The 16,394-nt window shown below is 45.6% G+C and overlaps 3 protein-coding genes across 3 annotated transcripts; 1 reads left to right on the forward strand and 2 right to left on the reverse strand.

The window, feature by feature from the left end:
- Window positions 1–2,574: 2,574 nt before the first annotated feature.
- On the reverse strand, window positions 2,575–3,309 carry LOC122698592 (small cysteine and glycine repeat-containing protein 7-like). Its single transcript, XM_043909811.1, has one exon. It carries the CDS (start codon window positions 3,260–3,262, stop codon window positions 2,993–2,995), a length of 270 nt encoding a protein of 89 aa, XP_043765746.1. The 5' UTR covers window positions 3,263–3,309; the 3' UTR covers window positions 2,575–2,992.
- On the reverse strand, window positions 2,575–11,774 carry LOC122698591 (small cysteine and glycine repeat-containing protein 8-like). Its single transcript, XM_043909810.1, has 2 exons — window positions 11,425–11,774; window positions 2,575–2,992 (listed from the first exon to the last, which is right to left on the reverse strand). Exon 1 carries the CDS (start codon window positions 11,716–11,718, stop codon window positions 11,425–11,427), a length of 294 nt encoding a protein of 97 aa, XP_043765745.1. The 5' UTR covers window positions 11,719–11,774; the 3' UTR covers window positions 2,575–2,992.
- Window positions 5,058–5,614, forward strand: LOC122698587 (small cysteine and glycine repeat-containing protein 7-like). Its single transcript, XM_043909805.1, has one exon. The coding sequence runs from the start codon at window positions 5,099–5,101 to the stop codon at window positions 5,414–5,416; it is 318 nt and encodes a 105-aa protein (XP_043765740.1). The 5' UTR covers window positions 5,058–5,098; the 3' UTR covers window positions 5,417–5,614.
- Window positions 11,775–16,394: the final 4,620 nt, after the last annotated feature.

The following is a 16,394-nucleotide window of genomic DNA, read 5'->3' on the forward strand; positions in this document are numbered from 1 at the left end:
TTACCACTAGCACCACCTGGGAAGCCGGTGGTTATGCCTTAGTAAGTCCTTATTTTTAAAGAAATAAACTTGTAATCATGAGCTATTAGACCAGCCAATATTCAACAGAGGTGGTTTCACGAGTCAACCTGAGGCAGGAATCATGAGCACCATCTTAGAGGCTCCTACGATAAAGAGCTTTTGAAACTTGTTTGCAGGGAGGTGTTTTTGGTATTATTTTCATCTATTTCTCTTCTTGCCTCAATGCCCCACTCTCTTTGCGTCTTCCTGTCTAGAAGTTTTGTATTAATAGTTAACTTTCCTGCCCCATCCGATAGTAGTTATGGGATAGCATAGGTGATTCTTGAGCAAGATTGTTGTTCAGTTGCTTTGTCGTGTCCGACTCTTTTTGACCTCATGGACCGAAGCATGCCAGGCTTCCCTGTCCATCACTAACTCCTGGAGCTTGCTCAAACTTATGTCCATAGAGTCAGTGATGCCCTCCAACCATCTCATCCTCTGCCGTCCCCTTCTCCTCCAACCTTCAATCTTTCCCAGCATCAGGGTCTTTTCCATTGAGTCAGTTCTTTGCATCAGGTGGCCAAAGTATTGGAGTTTCAGCTTCAGCATCAGTCCTTCCAATGAATATTCAGGACTGATTTCCTTTAGGATGGACTGGTTGGATCTCCTTGCAGTCCAAGAGTCTTTTCCAACACCACAGTTCAAAAGCATCAAAACCAGTGTCTCTGGTGAACAGCAGTTTAGAAGCCATAGCCCCAGGCAACAAAGAGCAGTAGATTATTTTTTAAGATCCAAGAGGACCCACCCTGGCACCTAACCTCAAAAGTGAGCCTGACTCTGGTCCCCCATATCAAGTGAGATGTATTGGCTATACTACCACATCCCCACTCTCCATTTAGCCCACTGACAGGCCCAGAACCCAACACATGCAACCTTGTATTCTGCATTTCCATTCTGAGTCTCCTCCACAGAGATATTTGTCTTGATTTTGAGCCCAGCTTTACTGTTAACTCGGAGAAGGCAATGGCACCCTACTCCAGTACTCTTGCCTGGAAAATCCCATGGACGGAGGAGCCTGGTAGGCTGCAGTCCATGGGGTCGCAAAGAGTCGGGACATGACTGAGTGACTTCACTTTCACTTTTCACTTTTTTTTTTTTTTAATTTTTTTTTGGGTACAATGCTTGTTTTTTTTTTTTTTAATTTTTATTTATTTATTTATTTTTTGTCATACATTGATATGAATCAGCCATAGATTTACACGTATTCCCCATCCCGATCCCCCCTCCCACCTCCCTCTCCACCCGATTCCTCTGGGTCTTCCCAGTGCACCAGGCCCAAGCACTTGTCTCATGCATCCCACCTGGGCTGGTGATCTGTTTCACCATAGATAGTATACATGCTGTTCTTTTGAAATATCCCACCCTCACATTCTCCCACAGAGTTCAAAAGTCTGTTCTGTATTTCTGTGTTTCACTTTTATGCATTGGAGAAGGAAATGGCAACCCACTCCAGTGTTCTTGCTTGGAGAATCCCAGGGATGGAGTCGCACAGAGTCAGACAGAAGTGACTTAGCAGTTACTGTTAACTTGTTTTATTTTTCTGTTGTCCACACTGGATTTTTTCCACTTTTTTGAACATAGATGTTGCATCAAAGTGAAAAGACTGAACTATTGTGATCCAGATCTCCTCAGCCTCCCATCTCTACTGCTAATGAAACAGCAAAATCTCAACAACTGGAAAAAGTTGTAGAAAATAATCAGACATGATCAGGTGCATTCAGGTTGATATGGCTGTAGACCACAGATAATAATCAGAAAAAGAAAAGGAAAAGCAGCTAAAAGGAGAAGGGAGAGAAAGAAGGGAATAGGAAAGGGAAGGGGAAAAAAAGCAGTTACCCTGTTGCTTTTAATGAAATTTAACCAGTGGAAGAAAAGTCTTCCTCCGGGAAAAATGCATTGAAAGCTTCCTTTCCCCTTAATATCCTTTCATCCTTCCTTTCCTTCATTTATTACTTTTGCTAAAGATAATTGAGAAGATAGAGGCATTGGGAGAGTTTGTGGCAATTTAATGTGTTTTATTTTTAAATATTTCAGTGTGTTTTTATTGAATGTTGCAGTGTACTGAAAAAAAATTGAAAAAAGAAAACATCACACACAAAGAACAGGAAGAAGCAAAGAAAAAAATTGAATATATCAGTAACAGAAACCCATCACAAGCTCAGATAGTCTTATTCCCACCACTGAATTCTGTATTTGGGTCCTGAAGAGAGTGGCCGTGCTTGGCTTGCAGAGCAGCTGCAGATGGGCCATGTCAGTTTGCATCAATAAAACGGAGGAGTCGACACATTAGGGTGTAAGGGAGGGAGGGGTCACGGAGGCAAAGTGATGTTTCACTGGGAAGAGAGGTTGGTCCCCCTAGACCTGGCAGAACTTCTTATATGACCTTTGCTTGCGATGCTGCCACTGCGAGGGAGTTGAAGGCTTTGTTCAAAGACTAATTCTCTCCAAAGTTTCAGAACAGACAAACCAGGAATCAGTGTGATCAAAATACAATGAAGACAAAAGACTGGTTTCTTATGGGTATCTAGTTTTTATTTTATTAGGAAATTTGGACAACATTATGGGATAACTAAGAACACAAAAGGGAAAAAAGAAAACCATGCCTGCAGGCAGGGAAAAGTAGATCAAGGAAGGAGCTGCATGGTGCTATTCAGCTGGATGTATTCACATCCACCAAACCAAACATTAGGAATCAAGATTTCGTTCGGCTGAGTCTACTGATGTGCACAATCACTCAGGTACTGGGCTGCACACAGAATTTTTCCATTAGATGTTTCCTTTTTAGTTGGGAAACTTTCCAGATGAAGGGATTTGTGGTACCAAAGAAAGCCAGGAAGAGGGTCCAGGACCATAAAGTAGAGGAAAAACGGGTGAGAAGGCGGGAAATCTTACCAACAGGATGGGTACCAGCAGCACCCGAAGAGCAGCCCATCTAGTGGCAGCACTGCTTGTGGCAGCTGCACTTCTGCTGGCAGCAGCCCTTCCCGCCGCCGCAGCCACACGAGTTGCAGCTGCAGGTGCGGCGGTGGCAGCAGACCACGGGGACGCTGCAGCAGCCCCCGCAGCAGCCGTAGCAGCAGGGGCAGCAGCTGGTGCAGCAGCCCACCCGGTAGCACCTGCAGCTGCTGCAGCCGCCGCCGCAGCCGCCGCCGCCGCAGCCCCCGCCGCAGCCGCCGCAACTTCCACAACCACAGCAGCCCATGGTGTCGGTAGAGAGGACTCGGGAGAGGTGAGGAGCGAGATTCAGGAGGACAGGGAGGTCTGATGCCGCCTTCTGCTGGGGGAGACCCTTATATACCATCTTGGGAGACGGGAGAGGGAGTGACCCGGGACTCATGACCAGTGGTCACTTCCTCCTTGCTGCCATTGCAGCTTCCAAATAGGGTTGTCTAGGCTTCTTCCTTGTTCACATTCTTATGGACTACATTTAACCCAACAACATTTGCTAATTTTAGCTTTCCTCTTTACAATCATTTTAGAAACAAGCCAAGAGGTGCTAACCTGGTGGAGGGGATCTTTGTAGAAGCACAGTTGAGTCTAAGATTCTGAATTAAGAAGGTCCTGGATTGCTATGAGTTCCCATTCTGTTTTCTCCTTAATGGTTTTCTCTCCAAATAGTTCGTTGAAATCACCCTGCTTTCACAGAAATTTTGAGAGGCAGGCAAGTCAACGTGAATGTCCACACTGAACAAGCCATTCTCTTTCAAAGTTTTCCCCTTTGTTAGCATTGTGTCCTTTCTGCCTCATTACATTGGCCCTTTTAGTTCTTATGAAGCTACATGTTCACAGCTTTATTTCCAAAAATTGTTTTTGAATGAAATTAACTTCTTTCCTTTTTGTAACCTCAAAAGCTGTCTACTAGAAGCCTTGATCCATGCTCTTCTCTCTCACTGTACACTATCTCCCTGAATCTCATGTCCACACCCGTGGTTTCCATTTCCCCATGTATATGCCTGGATTTGTTCCTTGGATGCATACATCCAGCTTGGAATCTTCTTCAGATTCCACACTTAGCCAACCTGCAGTCCACCTTCTCCCTGCAGGCATCTCAGAGGCACCTCCAGTGTCACTTGTCCCAGACTCAAGTCATAATCTTCCCTGACTCCCCCTCCCCCCAAAATGTAAGTCAGCTACTTACACAGGGGTGCTTCTCTCAGACATCAACTGATGTCATATCATCAAAGACAAAATAAGTCCCTTATCCAAAGCTACACATGCCAAGAACTACACTATTAGTATGCAGACTCTTCAGAGGATCTGTTGGGCTGGCCAAAAACTTCGTTTGGGTTTTTTCATGTGAGGTTAAACCCAAACAAACATTTTGGCCACTTCAATATTTCTGTTTTTAAAAGAATCATTACAGCCTGGCTGTGAGAAGATAAATCACAATGATACATGTCAAACGAAGAGGTGAAGAATGAAAACTTCTAGCCTCAGCAGTTCCCACTGGTCACAAAGCCTGATCACAACATCTGGCCTTGTTTGGAATTTGTAGCCATTTTCACATCCCCAGCTTCTAATGTCACTATACTGCAAACTCTTTGAGGTCAGGGATTGTACCTTAAGCTTCACTGTCCCAACCCCCTTGGAAGCTCACAGATCACTTGGCCTGGGGGCTGTCCAGTGGCAGGTGTGAGCTGCAGATGACCCTGCCCAGCGGTCACACTCACAGTGATGTTCCCCTGGTATTGCGGGATGATGGAGAAGTCTGCCCATCCCTGTAGACACCAGTTTTCAGCATGCTTCCCTGGAACATTGAGGCCTTTTCAAATTGCATTGGAATATAGTTTTATGAAGAAAAAAAAACAACATTGAAAATTTGGTAAAGACAAAGATATCTAAAAGGGAAGTAAATAAGAGATGATGCAGTCTTCCATGTAAATCCAGACAAATAGCAACAAGGAAGTGGTCATGTGTCTTCCCTCTCCTGTTCCCAGGGCTGGTATATAAGGGTCCCCTCCAGCAGAAGCTGACATTCGACCTCCCTCTCCTCCTGAGTCTCGCTCCTCACCTCTCCTGAGTCCTCTCTACCGACACCATGGGCTGCTGTGGTTGTGGAAGTTGCGGCGGCTGCGGCGGGGGCTGCGGCAGCAGCTGCGGTGGGGGCTGTGGCGGCGGCTGCGGCGGGGGCTGCGGCGGCTGCAACAGCTGCAGGTGCTACCGGGTGGGCTGCTGCACCAGCTGCTGCCCCTGCTGCTACGGCTGCTGCGGGGGCTGCTGCAGCGTCCCCGTGGTCTGCTGCCACCGCCGCACCTGCAGCTGCAACTCGTGTGGCTGCGGGGGCGGGAAGGGCTGTTGCCAGCAGAAGGGCTGCTGCCAGCAGAAGTGCTGCTGCCACAAGCAGTGCTGCCACTAGGCTGCCAGTCTGGCTTCTGGGAAGATGCTGCAGGGAGCCATGTTCTAGGTAAGACTCCTCCCTCCCTTCTGTCTGCTCCTCTTTGACTTGTAAGTCACAAGCATGGCTGGATCCTTATCATCAGTCCACGGAGATCTCACATTTCTGGAGTTTCTGTTTTCCTGCCTGCATTTAATAAACACCAACCAAAATAATAAATGTGTAGTCTTCTCTGTTTTGTGGGGGAGTGGTGGGGTGGGTGTGTGCATTCAGTCGCTCGGTCGTGTCTGACTCCTTGTGATCCCATGGGCTGTAGCCTGACATGCTCCTCTGTCCATGGGATTTGTCAGGCAAAAATACTGGAGTGGGTTGCCATATCCTACTCCAGGGGATCTTCCCGACTCAGGGATCAAACCTGGGCCTCCGGCTTTGGCAAACAGATTTTTTACCACTGTGCCACCTGAGAAGCCCCCTTCTCTGTCATTTACTGTTCAAATCATGTTCTCAATAAAATTGAGTCAAGATGGTTGATGTTCCACGTTCTCAAAATGCCTCTAACTTTGTGTTTGTTTGTGTCCTCTTTTCACCATTGCATTGGCATCCCTGTATACACAAAGCAACTGTTGTCTTAACAAATTGCATTAGTGTTAGTTGTGGCTTCCCTGGTGGCTCAGAGGGTAAAGATTCTGCCTGCAATACAGGAGACCTGGATTTGCATTAAAACAAGATCCATCTCTTTTCTCTTTCCAGTCTCTCAACAGTCTATCAGGAGAAATGTGTTTTGATCTCAATAGACAAGGCAGATGTTACATAAGTAAAGACAGTAATGAATCAAAAACTAGATAGATTTTTTGTCATAGATGTAGTTAGTGAATGAATAATCCTGTGGGTTTATAAAGAAGCAAGGGATTAGGGGCACATCCTCAGTGTTAGCACTTCAATGTAGTACACTAGACTCTCCCCAAATCTCTCCCTGGATAGTGTCTTAGCAGCAGAAGTCTTAGTGCATCAGTAAATATTTATACAGATCCTGCATGGTCATGGGGTCACTTAGGAGCATGGTCACATTTAGGCTCACGTTTATGATGATCACTCTTTGTCTCCTCATAGAGTTTCCTTCTCCTGCATTTTGATCATAATTGCCATGCCTCATTACTGAGAAGAAAATGGCCATGCACTCCAGTATTCTTGCCTGGGAGATCCCATGGACAGAGGAGCCTGGTGCCTACACTCCATGGGGTCTCAAGGAGTTGGACATGACTTAGTAACTAGACAACAACAACAGCAACAACTTCAAAAAGCAACATAAATGGAGGCATTGGGTCCCGCACACTCCTTTGCCACTAGCTCTACAGTTCATGTGTGCTTTCCAACGAGGCATCCCCCTCACTGAGCATCCATATCATCCAGCTCAGACCTCCCAGAGCCAGACCACAAAGTTCAGCTCTAGCCAAGACCAGCACCATGGATATCTGAGACCAGCCTCTGCAAACGACAAGATCAGCCCTCTGTTATAACGTGAGACTGTGAGCGTCGGTATCCAAATAATCAAAAAGGGCAACTTTCATGCACCCCGTTCCCTGAAGAGTCCATATACATGATAAAATGTGTCCCCAAACACCTCTTCCGTCACTTTCCCATATCTCTCCCTGGCCCTTTTCTGCACACTCCAGCTGCGTAATCCATCATGGTCGGTTCGGGGTTCCCAGCTGAGTCGGACAGGAGAGTCAAGCCTGAGGGAAGCCAAGCCCCTAGGAAACATCTCCCAGAAGGACATTCTGGCACCAACCCCACAGGCTCACTTGGGGCATCTTCTTGTCCCTCTACACAGAGCCTGGCACAAGGCAGATGTTTAAACGGGTTGAACTAACCAAATGGAACAAAATAATCAAAGGAGACATGAGTGAAGTAACCATGTCAGGTAAGACTTCCAATGGAGGTCTTTCTTCTCTGCTCCTTGGAATTCAGAAGACAGCATTTGACGAGGGGGTGTGTCTCCCCAAATTCTAAGTTGACGAGGTAGGTTTTGGCAGCCATCTGACTCTGTTTTCGTGTTTTTTCCCACCTCCAAGAGCTCTGAGTCTCTAGTACTCTCTGGTTACCCAACCTCCCCTTAGTTAATCTCAGCCTCAAGGATTCATCCCCGGGACCCCTACTCTCTGACTCATCCTTCCAGTCCCATACTTCACCCTTAGAACCGTGATCATCACATGGCTATTCCCAGCTGGGAGGGAGTGGTCAAGAGAGAAGCCCCATCCATCTTTCTTACACAACTTTTCTTCACTGGGGATCCTTGAGGCAGTTTTCCCACAAAGAAAGGCTGAGCAGATGAATTCTGGAGATAGAGCCACTCCTCCTATGGAAGATAGAACCCTTTTCAGGCATTTGGTCCCTTGTCCCTCTCATTAGACATGTGCATTTGCTTTCAGTCACTGTCAGTAAAAGACGTGAGGCTGTCAGGATGAAAGAGGTGTCATATTCACCATTGACACTGATTTGTGAGAAAGGGACCCAAGTAGCCAGTCAACCACTGATATTACTGAATGTTTATTTGCCAGGCATGGAGCTGGGTCTTACAGGGGGATACCAAGAAGACACCATTCCTTCAGGTAGATAGGTGACAGTTTGATAAAGAAAAGAAGATATGTGTAAATCCATTAAGGCTACAGAGAAACAAAGCAAAGCAAATAGAGGTCACTAGCAAAATCACATGAATGAAGGACATGTGATATGACATCTCTAGGTTGTGTTGCTCTTTTCTTATGAGTTGAACTGTGTCCCCCACTCCTGCTCAAATCAATATGTTGAAGGTGAAGCCCTAACCCCTAGTGCTTTGGAACCTGACTATATGTAGAGATAAAATATTTAAGGATGTAATTAAGTTAAAAAAAGATCATTAAAGTGGGTCCTAAACACATGTGGCCGGTGCCCTTCTAAGAAGAGGAAGTAAGGACACAGACATGCCCAGAGGGAAGACCATGTGAGGACATGCAGGATGGCAGCCATCTGCAACCAAGGAGAGAGGCTGCAGAAGAAACTTAACCGCTGAAATCTGGATCTTCCAGCTGAGGAACTTGGACTTGATTGGACTTGCAGCCTCTATAATTGTGAGAAAACAAACTCCTGTTTAAGCCACCCAGTTTGTCCTACTTTGTTATGGCAGTCCTTGCAAAAAAATACACTCTCTCGGTAATGCGTGATGAGTATCAACCACATGTGTTTCTGTGGGTGTTGAGCTGTAGGCCTAAAGAGATGCTGTGATTTAGGTGAACCTGTGTAATGAATCATTCTTGATGTTTAAATGAAAGAAACACGCTGCTGTTGTATTCACGACGTGGTCCAGGTATGCAGCCTGGTTCCTGGCTTTCCTTGACATGCTCTGCTCTCTCCCTCCTTCTGAACATGGTCCACACTTAATTCCCATCACATGAAACTACCATGAAATTCACAAGGAAGTCAGACAGACTCTATGCATGGACAGGGTGGGGAGAGGGTGTGATGGAGGTTGGAGAGTGTAGGAGGAGCATTCTGAGTTCACAGAGTCTACCACCGCCGCCGCCGTCGTCAAGTCACTTCAGTTGTGTCCGACTCTGTGCGACCCCATAGACGGCAGCCCACCAGGCTCTGCCATCCCTGGGATTCTCCAGGCAAGAACACTGGAGTGGGCTGCCATTTCCTTCTACACCGTACCTCAATTGGTGAATAGTTTGCTTTCTGTAATCCTACTGAGAATTTGGATCTTCACTAGGTTATCTGAATAATTGGCATAAACAGTCTGTGTGCTTTACTGTGGGAAACAGATAAGCAGGGCCTACAGGAATTTGCAAATTAAGTGGGAATAATATCAGATTGAAAAATGAAAAGATTTGCTGAGCTCAACTGAGCTACAGAAAATATTTTCTTTCTTACATTGTGACCCATCACTTTCTTCTCAGTACTTAGTCCATCTGAGAAACTCATGCCTGTCACAAAGGAATGAGGAAACTTATGCAAAAACAATGATTCTGACCACCCCATCTTGGGACAACAGCCTCTGCCACTCTCTGGCTCTTGTACAAACTGGACCACATGTGACGGAGAAAACATACACTGAAAAGGTCACATGGAACAAGAAGCCACACGGGTCAGTGCAATGAACCTGTTCTGTGTGTTTGTAAGAATGGTCTTCCTACCTCTGATGGAAACACCTAGAAGGCCAGGCATCACACTTAGCCTTGGATTATAATTATTTGTGTGCACATCCATCCCCCGCAAACATTCCAAGGCAGAGTCTGCTCCATCTTTGAACTGGCATCATCTTTTTAGACCTACTTTTATACCTAGGAGCCTTTCAATGAATGTTTGTCAACAGAAAGCAAACTCTTGTGAAATATTCAAATCCTTCTAAATTTTATCATGGTTTAAATCATAAAATATCACTTGTATTTCACCTTGCATCTTCAAAGTGAATGATGGTTATCGAGGATTAACTAAGGTCTAGTTTCCTCTAGGAATGAGAGAGGTAGATCTTACCCATATAATGATTTTCCAACAGGAAAGGACTTCCAACAGTCTGGCAAAGGGACACAGGTGAGATGACTGCTCAAAGTCCTGATAGGCTTAAGAGTCTAAGAAACAGAAATAAATACACAAAAGCATAAATTAAAGCTTAAGCTATTAAGATCTGATATAAATTAGAAAGAAACCCTGTCTTAACAATAAACCCCTAGTGAGGGTAAATTATTCTATTGGTCAAAAAGTTTGTTCGGGTTTTTTGTATGATCTTACTTTTTGGGCAACCCAATAACACAAACAGAAAAGCAAGCAGCAGTTACTTGAAAAGAACCAGTGGGGCCTAAGGCTGGTGCAAGTGATCTAACATAACATAAATACCACATCCACCAGTGCCAACTCATTTAGCACAACCTGATGGTATTGATTTTTGTAGTTGTTTTGTTTGTTTTAGTCACTAAGTCACGACCCACTCCTTGCAACTCCATGGACGATAGCACTGCCAGGCTTCTCTGTCCATGGGATTTCCCAGGCAAGAATACTGGAGTGGGTTGCCATTTCCTTGTCCAGGGGATTTATTCCCAACCCAGGGATCAAACCTGTGTCTCCTGCATTGGCAGCCATATTCTTTACCACTGAGCCACCAGGGGAAGCTAAACAAATAATAGGAAAATTCTAAATGTGCACTGCTACCTGAATTTATATGGGGAAAAAAATGAAAGGGCCTACACTGCAGAGGTGGAACTCTGCCCTCCAAGCAAAGAGTAAATGGCCCCAGTGGATGGAAATCTTAAGGCAATGTGGTCATCCATATTTTGGTAGTAGATGTATTTATGAAAACTTTGTTTAAACTGGTTCTTTGTGAATAATACAGGGCTTTTAATAAATTAGAAAAAACATCCATTTGTAAATAAAACTGTTACCTCAAAACTGAATTCAAATTGCGGACAAAGCCACACTTTCAAGCATGTTTGTTCTGCTTGCGTTGAAACTGAAGTTCATAGACAGTGGAGACAGAAAAACCGTTCTCATGGGCCTTCCTGGCTCCACTGTTACTACCCCTCCACCAAGAGACTTTTAAGAGATTGAGATCTTCTAGGAGGTGGAATATGATTAACCCAAAACAAAGGCAAAGAGAAACTTCTACATGATAAATTGAATTATTTTATTAGGAAATTTAGAGAACAGTTGCTGATAAATAGAAATACATGATAGAAAAGGTACAGAGATAAAAGCATGTAATTGGGAATGAAATGTGCATCTAAAGGATATTGGAATGATCCTATTTGATGGAGCTCAGTGATGTCGACTCTTCTTTAGGAGTCAGGTTGTACTTGGGCCTTTATTTTGTGTGTTTGCTAATCGATTGGGAACTTTTCAGGGAGGGAAACTGAAAATACCCAAAGCAGAAGAGATAGGAATCCAAATCCAGGAGCAAAGTTGCAGCCTAGGAAGCTAAGTCCCAGAATCCCAGGTGGATGTCAGGTAGGTGATGAACAGGGTAGAGAGACGTCCAGAACAGAGGCTGAGCTGGTCACCTAGTGGCAGCACTGCTTGTGGCAGCAGCTCTTCTGCTGGCAGCAGCCCTTCTGCTGGCAGCAGCCCTTCCCACCGCCGCAGCCACACGAGTTGCAGCTGCAGGTGCGGCGGTGGCAGCAGACCACGGGGACGCTGCAGCAGCCCCCGCAGCAGCCGTAGCAGCAGGGGCAGCAGCTGGTGCAGCAGCCCACCCGGTAGCACCTGCAGCTGTTGCAGCCGCCGCAGCCCCCGCCGCAGCCCCTGTCGCAGCCGCCGCAGCCCCCGCCGCAACTTCCACAACCACAGCAGCCCATGGTGTCGGTAGACAGGACTCTGAGTAGAGAGGAGAGGTGAGCAGGGAGACTCAGGAGGTGAAGAGGGTCTGATGCCTGCCTCCACCGAGGGCCCCTTAAATACCATCTCTGGGGAGAGAAGTGACCTAAGCCTCGAGGTCACGTCCCTGCTGTTGATGCAGATACCCAGAGTGGAATCTCACATGTCCTTGTGTACTTCCTTAGTGGATCCTTCTCACTTAAAAAACTTGCTAAATTTAGCTTTCTCTTGTCTTTTTAAAGCCATCTTTAAAAATAGAACAGGAAACAACTATTAACCCCCTTTTCTCTCTAGGGAGTTGTAAAGGTCTGAATGGACCAGAATTCTTTGGCTGCTTTTACATCTCTCAGCCCTGTCAGCCCAGGACAGAGATTGTTCATTCCCGATTACCAGGCTGGAAAAACATTGTTTCAGGGGAACATTTTGAACTTGAAAGGGAAATGGGATTCCCGGTCACATTATTTCATCCTGGGATAATTCCTCATCCTCTACCGCAGGTTAGGACTCTGATTCAGAAGAGAATAGTCCTGTGTTATCAGGGGTTACTCCAGGACATGCTTTCAGTTATGTCAGATGATAGAAGCACATCCTAAGAAGAACATTCCCAAGTCACCTGCCAAATTTAAGGACATTTCTGCTATCATCAGCCTGTTCAAAAAGGACAAGCAGCAACAGAGATGCAGACACAGAACAGACTTGTGGACCCAATGGGAGAGGGTTGGACAAGTTGAGAGAGTAGAATTGAAACATATGCTTTATCATGTTTGGAACAGATAGCCAATGGGAATTTGCTGCATGATGCAGGGGTCTCAACCCAGTACTCTGTGACAGGCTGGAGGGGAGGGAGGTTCAAGAGGGAGGGGACATGTTTCAGCTTATTCCCTGGTGGCTCAGATGGTAAAGAATCAGCTGGCAATGTGGGAGACCTGGGTTTGATCCCTGGGTTGGGAAGATCCCCTGGAGAAGTGCATGGCAACTGACTCCAGTATTCTTGCCTGGATGATCCCATGGACAGAGAAGCCGGGTGGGCTACAGCCCATGGCAAAGAGTCGGACACGGCTGACTGAGTAACACACATGGCTGATACATGTTGATGCATGACAGAAACCAATACAACGCTGTGAAGCAATTATCCCCCAATTAAAAATAAATAAATAAATAAAAAGCAGGACAAACCAAAAGACATGTCTCTGTGTGGCTGGGGTGGTCAGGGACCATCCACGTGGAATACTTACTTGAAATTCTTGCTTTCACATGGTTGCCACTGCACAGACAACTCTTTCCTGCTAGAGGCAATCACTGGAGTCTGCAGGTCGGGTTTTCTTTTTTTGTTTGTTTGTTTGTTTTTTTACTTCTACCACTTTATTGCTACCAACCCGTCTCCCTCCACCCTCGTGCACACATGCTCAGTCATGTGACCCCATGGACTTCAGCCCGCCAGGCTCCTCTGTCCATGGACTTTTCCAGGCAAGAATACTGGAGCGGGTTGCGATTTCCTTCTCCATGCAGATCAGGTTTATTAGCCATTCTCAGATGATTAAAACACTCCTATGTGTCACCCTCAAAGAACACTGCAGTCAAGGAGGAAAATACTTTTTGCAGCAAATGAAACTTGAACCCATGGGCTCTGCAGTTGCCTTCACATACACCCAGAGGACTAAAAAGTTTCCTTATCCAGTGACTATACTTTTCTGACTCCAAAGAACATGCAGCTACTTCTATAGTGCTGGGCTTCAATCAGTTACTTGTGTATTAGTATCAGAGTTTACTACAAGATGGCAGAGTAGACTGAACAACCATCGACAGGAGAATGTTGGATTCCACCAAAAAAAAAAAAGGATACCCCATGTCCAAGGGCAAAGCAGAAGCCCAAGAAAGACAGTAGGAAGGGCAAAATCATGTTTAGAATCAAACCCCATACCCACTCAGAGGGCTCAAACATACTTGTGTGCACCAGGACCCAGAAATCCCACAGAGACTGAGTCAGAACTGTGTTTGAGTGTCTCCTGCAGAGGGATGGGTCAGCAGTGGCCTGCCGCAGGGGAAGGGGCTCTGGGTGCAGCAGACCTGGATATGGCATAAGCCCTCTTGAAGGAGGTCACCATTAACCCCACCATAGAGCTGCCAGAACTTACACAGGACTGGGGAAACAGACTCTTGGATGGCACAAACAAAACCTTGTGTGCACCAGGACCCAGGAGAAAGGAGCAGTAACCCCACAAGAGACTGGCCCAGACATGCCCATGAGTGTCCAGGAGTCTCTGGTGTAGGTGTGGGTAGGCAGTGGCCTGCTACAGGGTTGGGGTCACTGAGTGCAGCAGTGCATGCATGGAACATTTTGGAGGAGGTCACCATTATCTTCATCACCTCCACCATAGCGTGACATCAGGTCAAACAACTGGGAGGGAAGATAGCCCCAGCCATCAACAGAAAATTGGATTGAAGATTCACTGAGCATGGCCCTGCCTCCCCGCTGCTGACCCATGCCTCTGCAGGAGACACTCAATCACAGTTCTGACTCAGTCTCTGTGGGGTCTCTAGGGGGTCTCTGGGTCCTGGTGCACACAAGGTTTGTTTGAGCCCTCTGAGCGTCTCTGCTGGGTATGGGGTTTGATTCTAAACATGATTTCACCCCTCCTACGTCTTGCTGGGGCTTCTCTTTTGCCCTTGAAGGTGAGGTATCTTTTTTTGGTGGGATCCAACATTCTCCTGTCAATGGTTGTTCAGTAGCGAGTTGTAATTTTGCAGTTTTCACAAGAGGAGATGAGGGCACATCCTTTTACTCCACCATCTTGTAGTAAACTCTGATACTACAAGACCCAGACCCAGACTACAAGAACAAGACCCAGTTTCCCCCTCAGCCTCTCCCATCAGGAAGCTTCCATAAGCCTCTTATCCATATCCATCAAAGGGCAGACAGAATGAAAACCACAATAACAGAAAACTAACCAAACTGATCACAGGGACCACAGCCTTGTCTAACTCAATGAAACTATGAGCCATGCCATGTAGGTCCACCCAAGATAGATGGGTCATGGTGGAGAGTTCTGACAAAATGTGGTCCACTGGAGAAGGGAATGGCAAACCATTTCAGTATTCTTGCCATGAACAGTATGAAAAGGCAAAAAGATAGGACACTGAAAGATGAACTCCCCAGGTCACTAGGTGCCCAATATGCATGTGCTACTGGAGATCAGTGGAGAAATAACTCCAGAAAGAATGAAGAGACAAAGCCAAAGCAAAAACAACACCCAGCTATGGATGTGACTGGTGATGGAAGTAAAGTCCAATGCTGTAAAGAGCAATATTGCATAGGAAATGGGAATGTTAGGTCCACGAATCCAGGTAAATTGGAAGTGGTCAAACAGGAGATGGCAAGAGTGAACATCAACATTTTAGGAATCAGTGAACTAAAATGGACTGGAATGGGTGAATTTAACTCAGATGACCATTATATCTACTACTGTGGGCAAGAATCCCTTAGAAGAAAAAGAGTAGCCATCAGAGTCAACAAAAGAGTCTGAAGTGCAGCACTTGGATGCAACCTCAAAAACGACAGAGTGATCGCTGTTCATTCCTAAGGCAAACCATTCAATATCACGGTAATCCAAGCCTATGCCCCAACCAGTAATGCTGAAGAAGCTGAAGTTGAACGGTTCTATGAAGACCTACAAGACCTTCTAGAACTAACACCCAAAAAGATGTCCTTTTCATTATACGGGACTGGAATGCAGAAGTAGGAAGTTAAGAGATACCTGGAGTAACAGGCAAATTTGGCCTTGGAGTACAAAATGAAGCAGGGCAAAGGCTAACAGAGTTTTGCTAAGAGAACGCACTGGTCATAGCAAACATCCTCTTCCAACAACACAAGAGAAGACTTTACACATGGACATCACCAGATGGTCAGTATCGAAATCAGATATTATATGCTTGGCAGCAAAGATGGAGATGCTCTATACAGTCAGCAAACGCAAGACAGGGAGCTGACTGTGGCTCAGATTATGAACTCCTTCTTGCCAAATTCAGACTGAAATTGAAGAAAGTAGGGAAAACCAGTAGACCATTGAGATATGAGCTAAATCAAATCCCTTATGATTATACAGTGAAAGTAAGAAATAGATTCAAGGGATTAGACATGATAGAGTGCCTGAAGAACTATGGATGGATGTTCATGACATTCTACAGGAAGAAGTGATCAAGCCCATCCCGAAGAAAAAGAAATGCAAAAAGGCAAAACAGTTTTCTGAGGAGGCCTTACAAATAGCTGAGAAAAGAAGAGAAGCTAAAGGCAATGAGAAAAGGAAAGATATACCCATTTGAATGCAGAATTCCAAAGAAAAGCAAGGAAAAATAAGAAAGCCTTCCTCAGTGATCAGTGCAAAGAAATACAGGAAAACAATAGAATAGGAAAGACTAGAGTTCTCTTCAAGAAAACTAGAGATACCAAGGGAATATTTCATGGAAGGATGGGCACAATAAAGGACAGAAAAGGTATGGACATAACAGAAGCAGAAGATATTAAGAAGAGGTGGCAAGAATACACAGAAGAACCATACAAAAAACATCTTCATGACCCAGATAATCATGATGGTGTGATCACTCACCTAGAGCCAGACATCTGGAATGTGAAGTCAAGTGGGCCTTAGGAAGCAACATT

This window comes from Cervus elaphus, chromosome 8, assembly GCF_910594005.1.
Source record: "Cervus elaphus chromosome 8, mCerEla1.1, whole genome shotgun sequence".
In the NCBI taxonomy this organism is placed as follows: domain Eukaryota; kingdom Metazoa; phylum Chordata; class Mammalia; order Artiodactyla; family Cervidae; genus Cervus; species Cervus elaphus.

Excerpts from the sequence above, each read along its gene's own strand:
- LOC122698592 (XM_043909811.1), bottom strand. The coding sequence starts at position 3,262 with ATGGGCTGCTGTGGTTGTGGAAGTTGCGGCGGCTGCGGCGGGGGCTGC.
- LOC122698587 (XM_043909805.1), top strand. The coding sequence starts at position 5,099 with ATGGGCTGCTGTGGTTGTGGAAGTTGCGGCGGCTGCGGCGGGGGCTGC.
- LOC122698591 (XM_043909810.1), bottom strand. The coding sequence starts at position 11,718 with ATGGGCTGCTGTGGTTGTGGAAGTTGCGGCGGGGGCTGCGGCGGCTGC.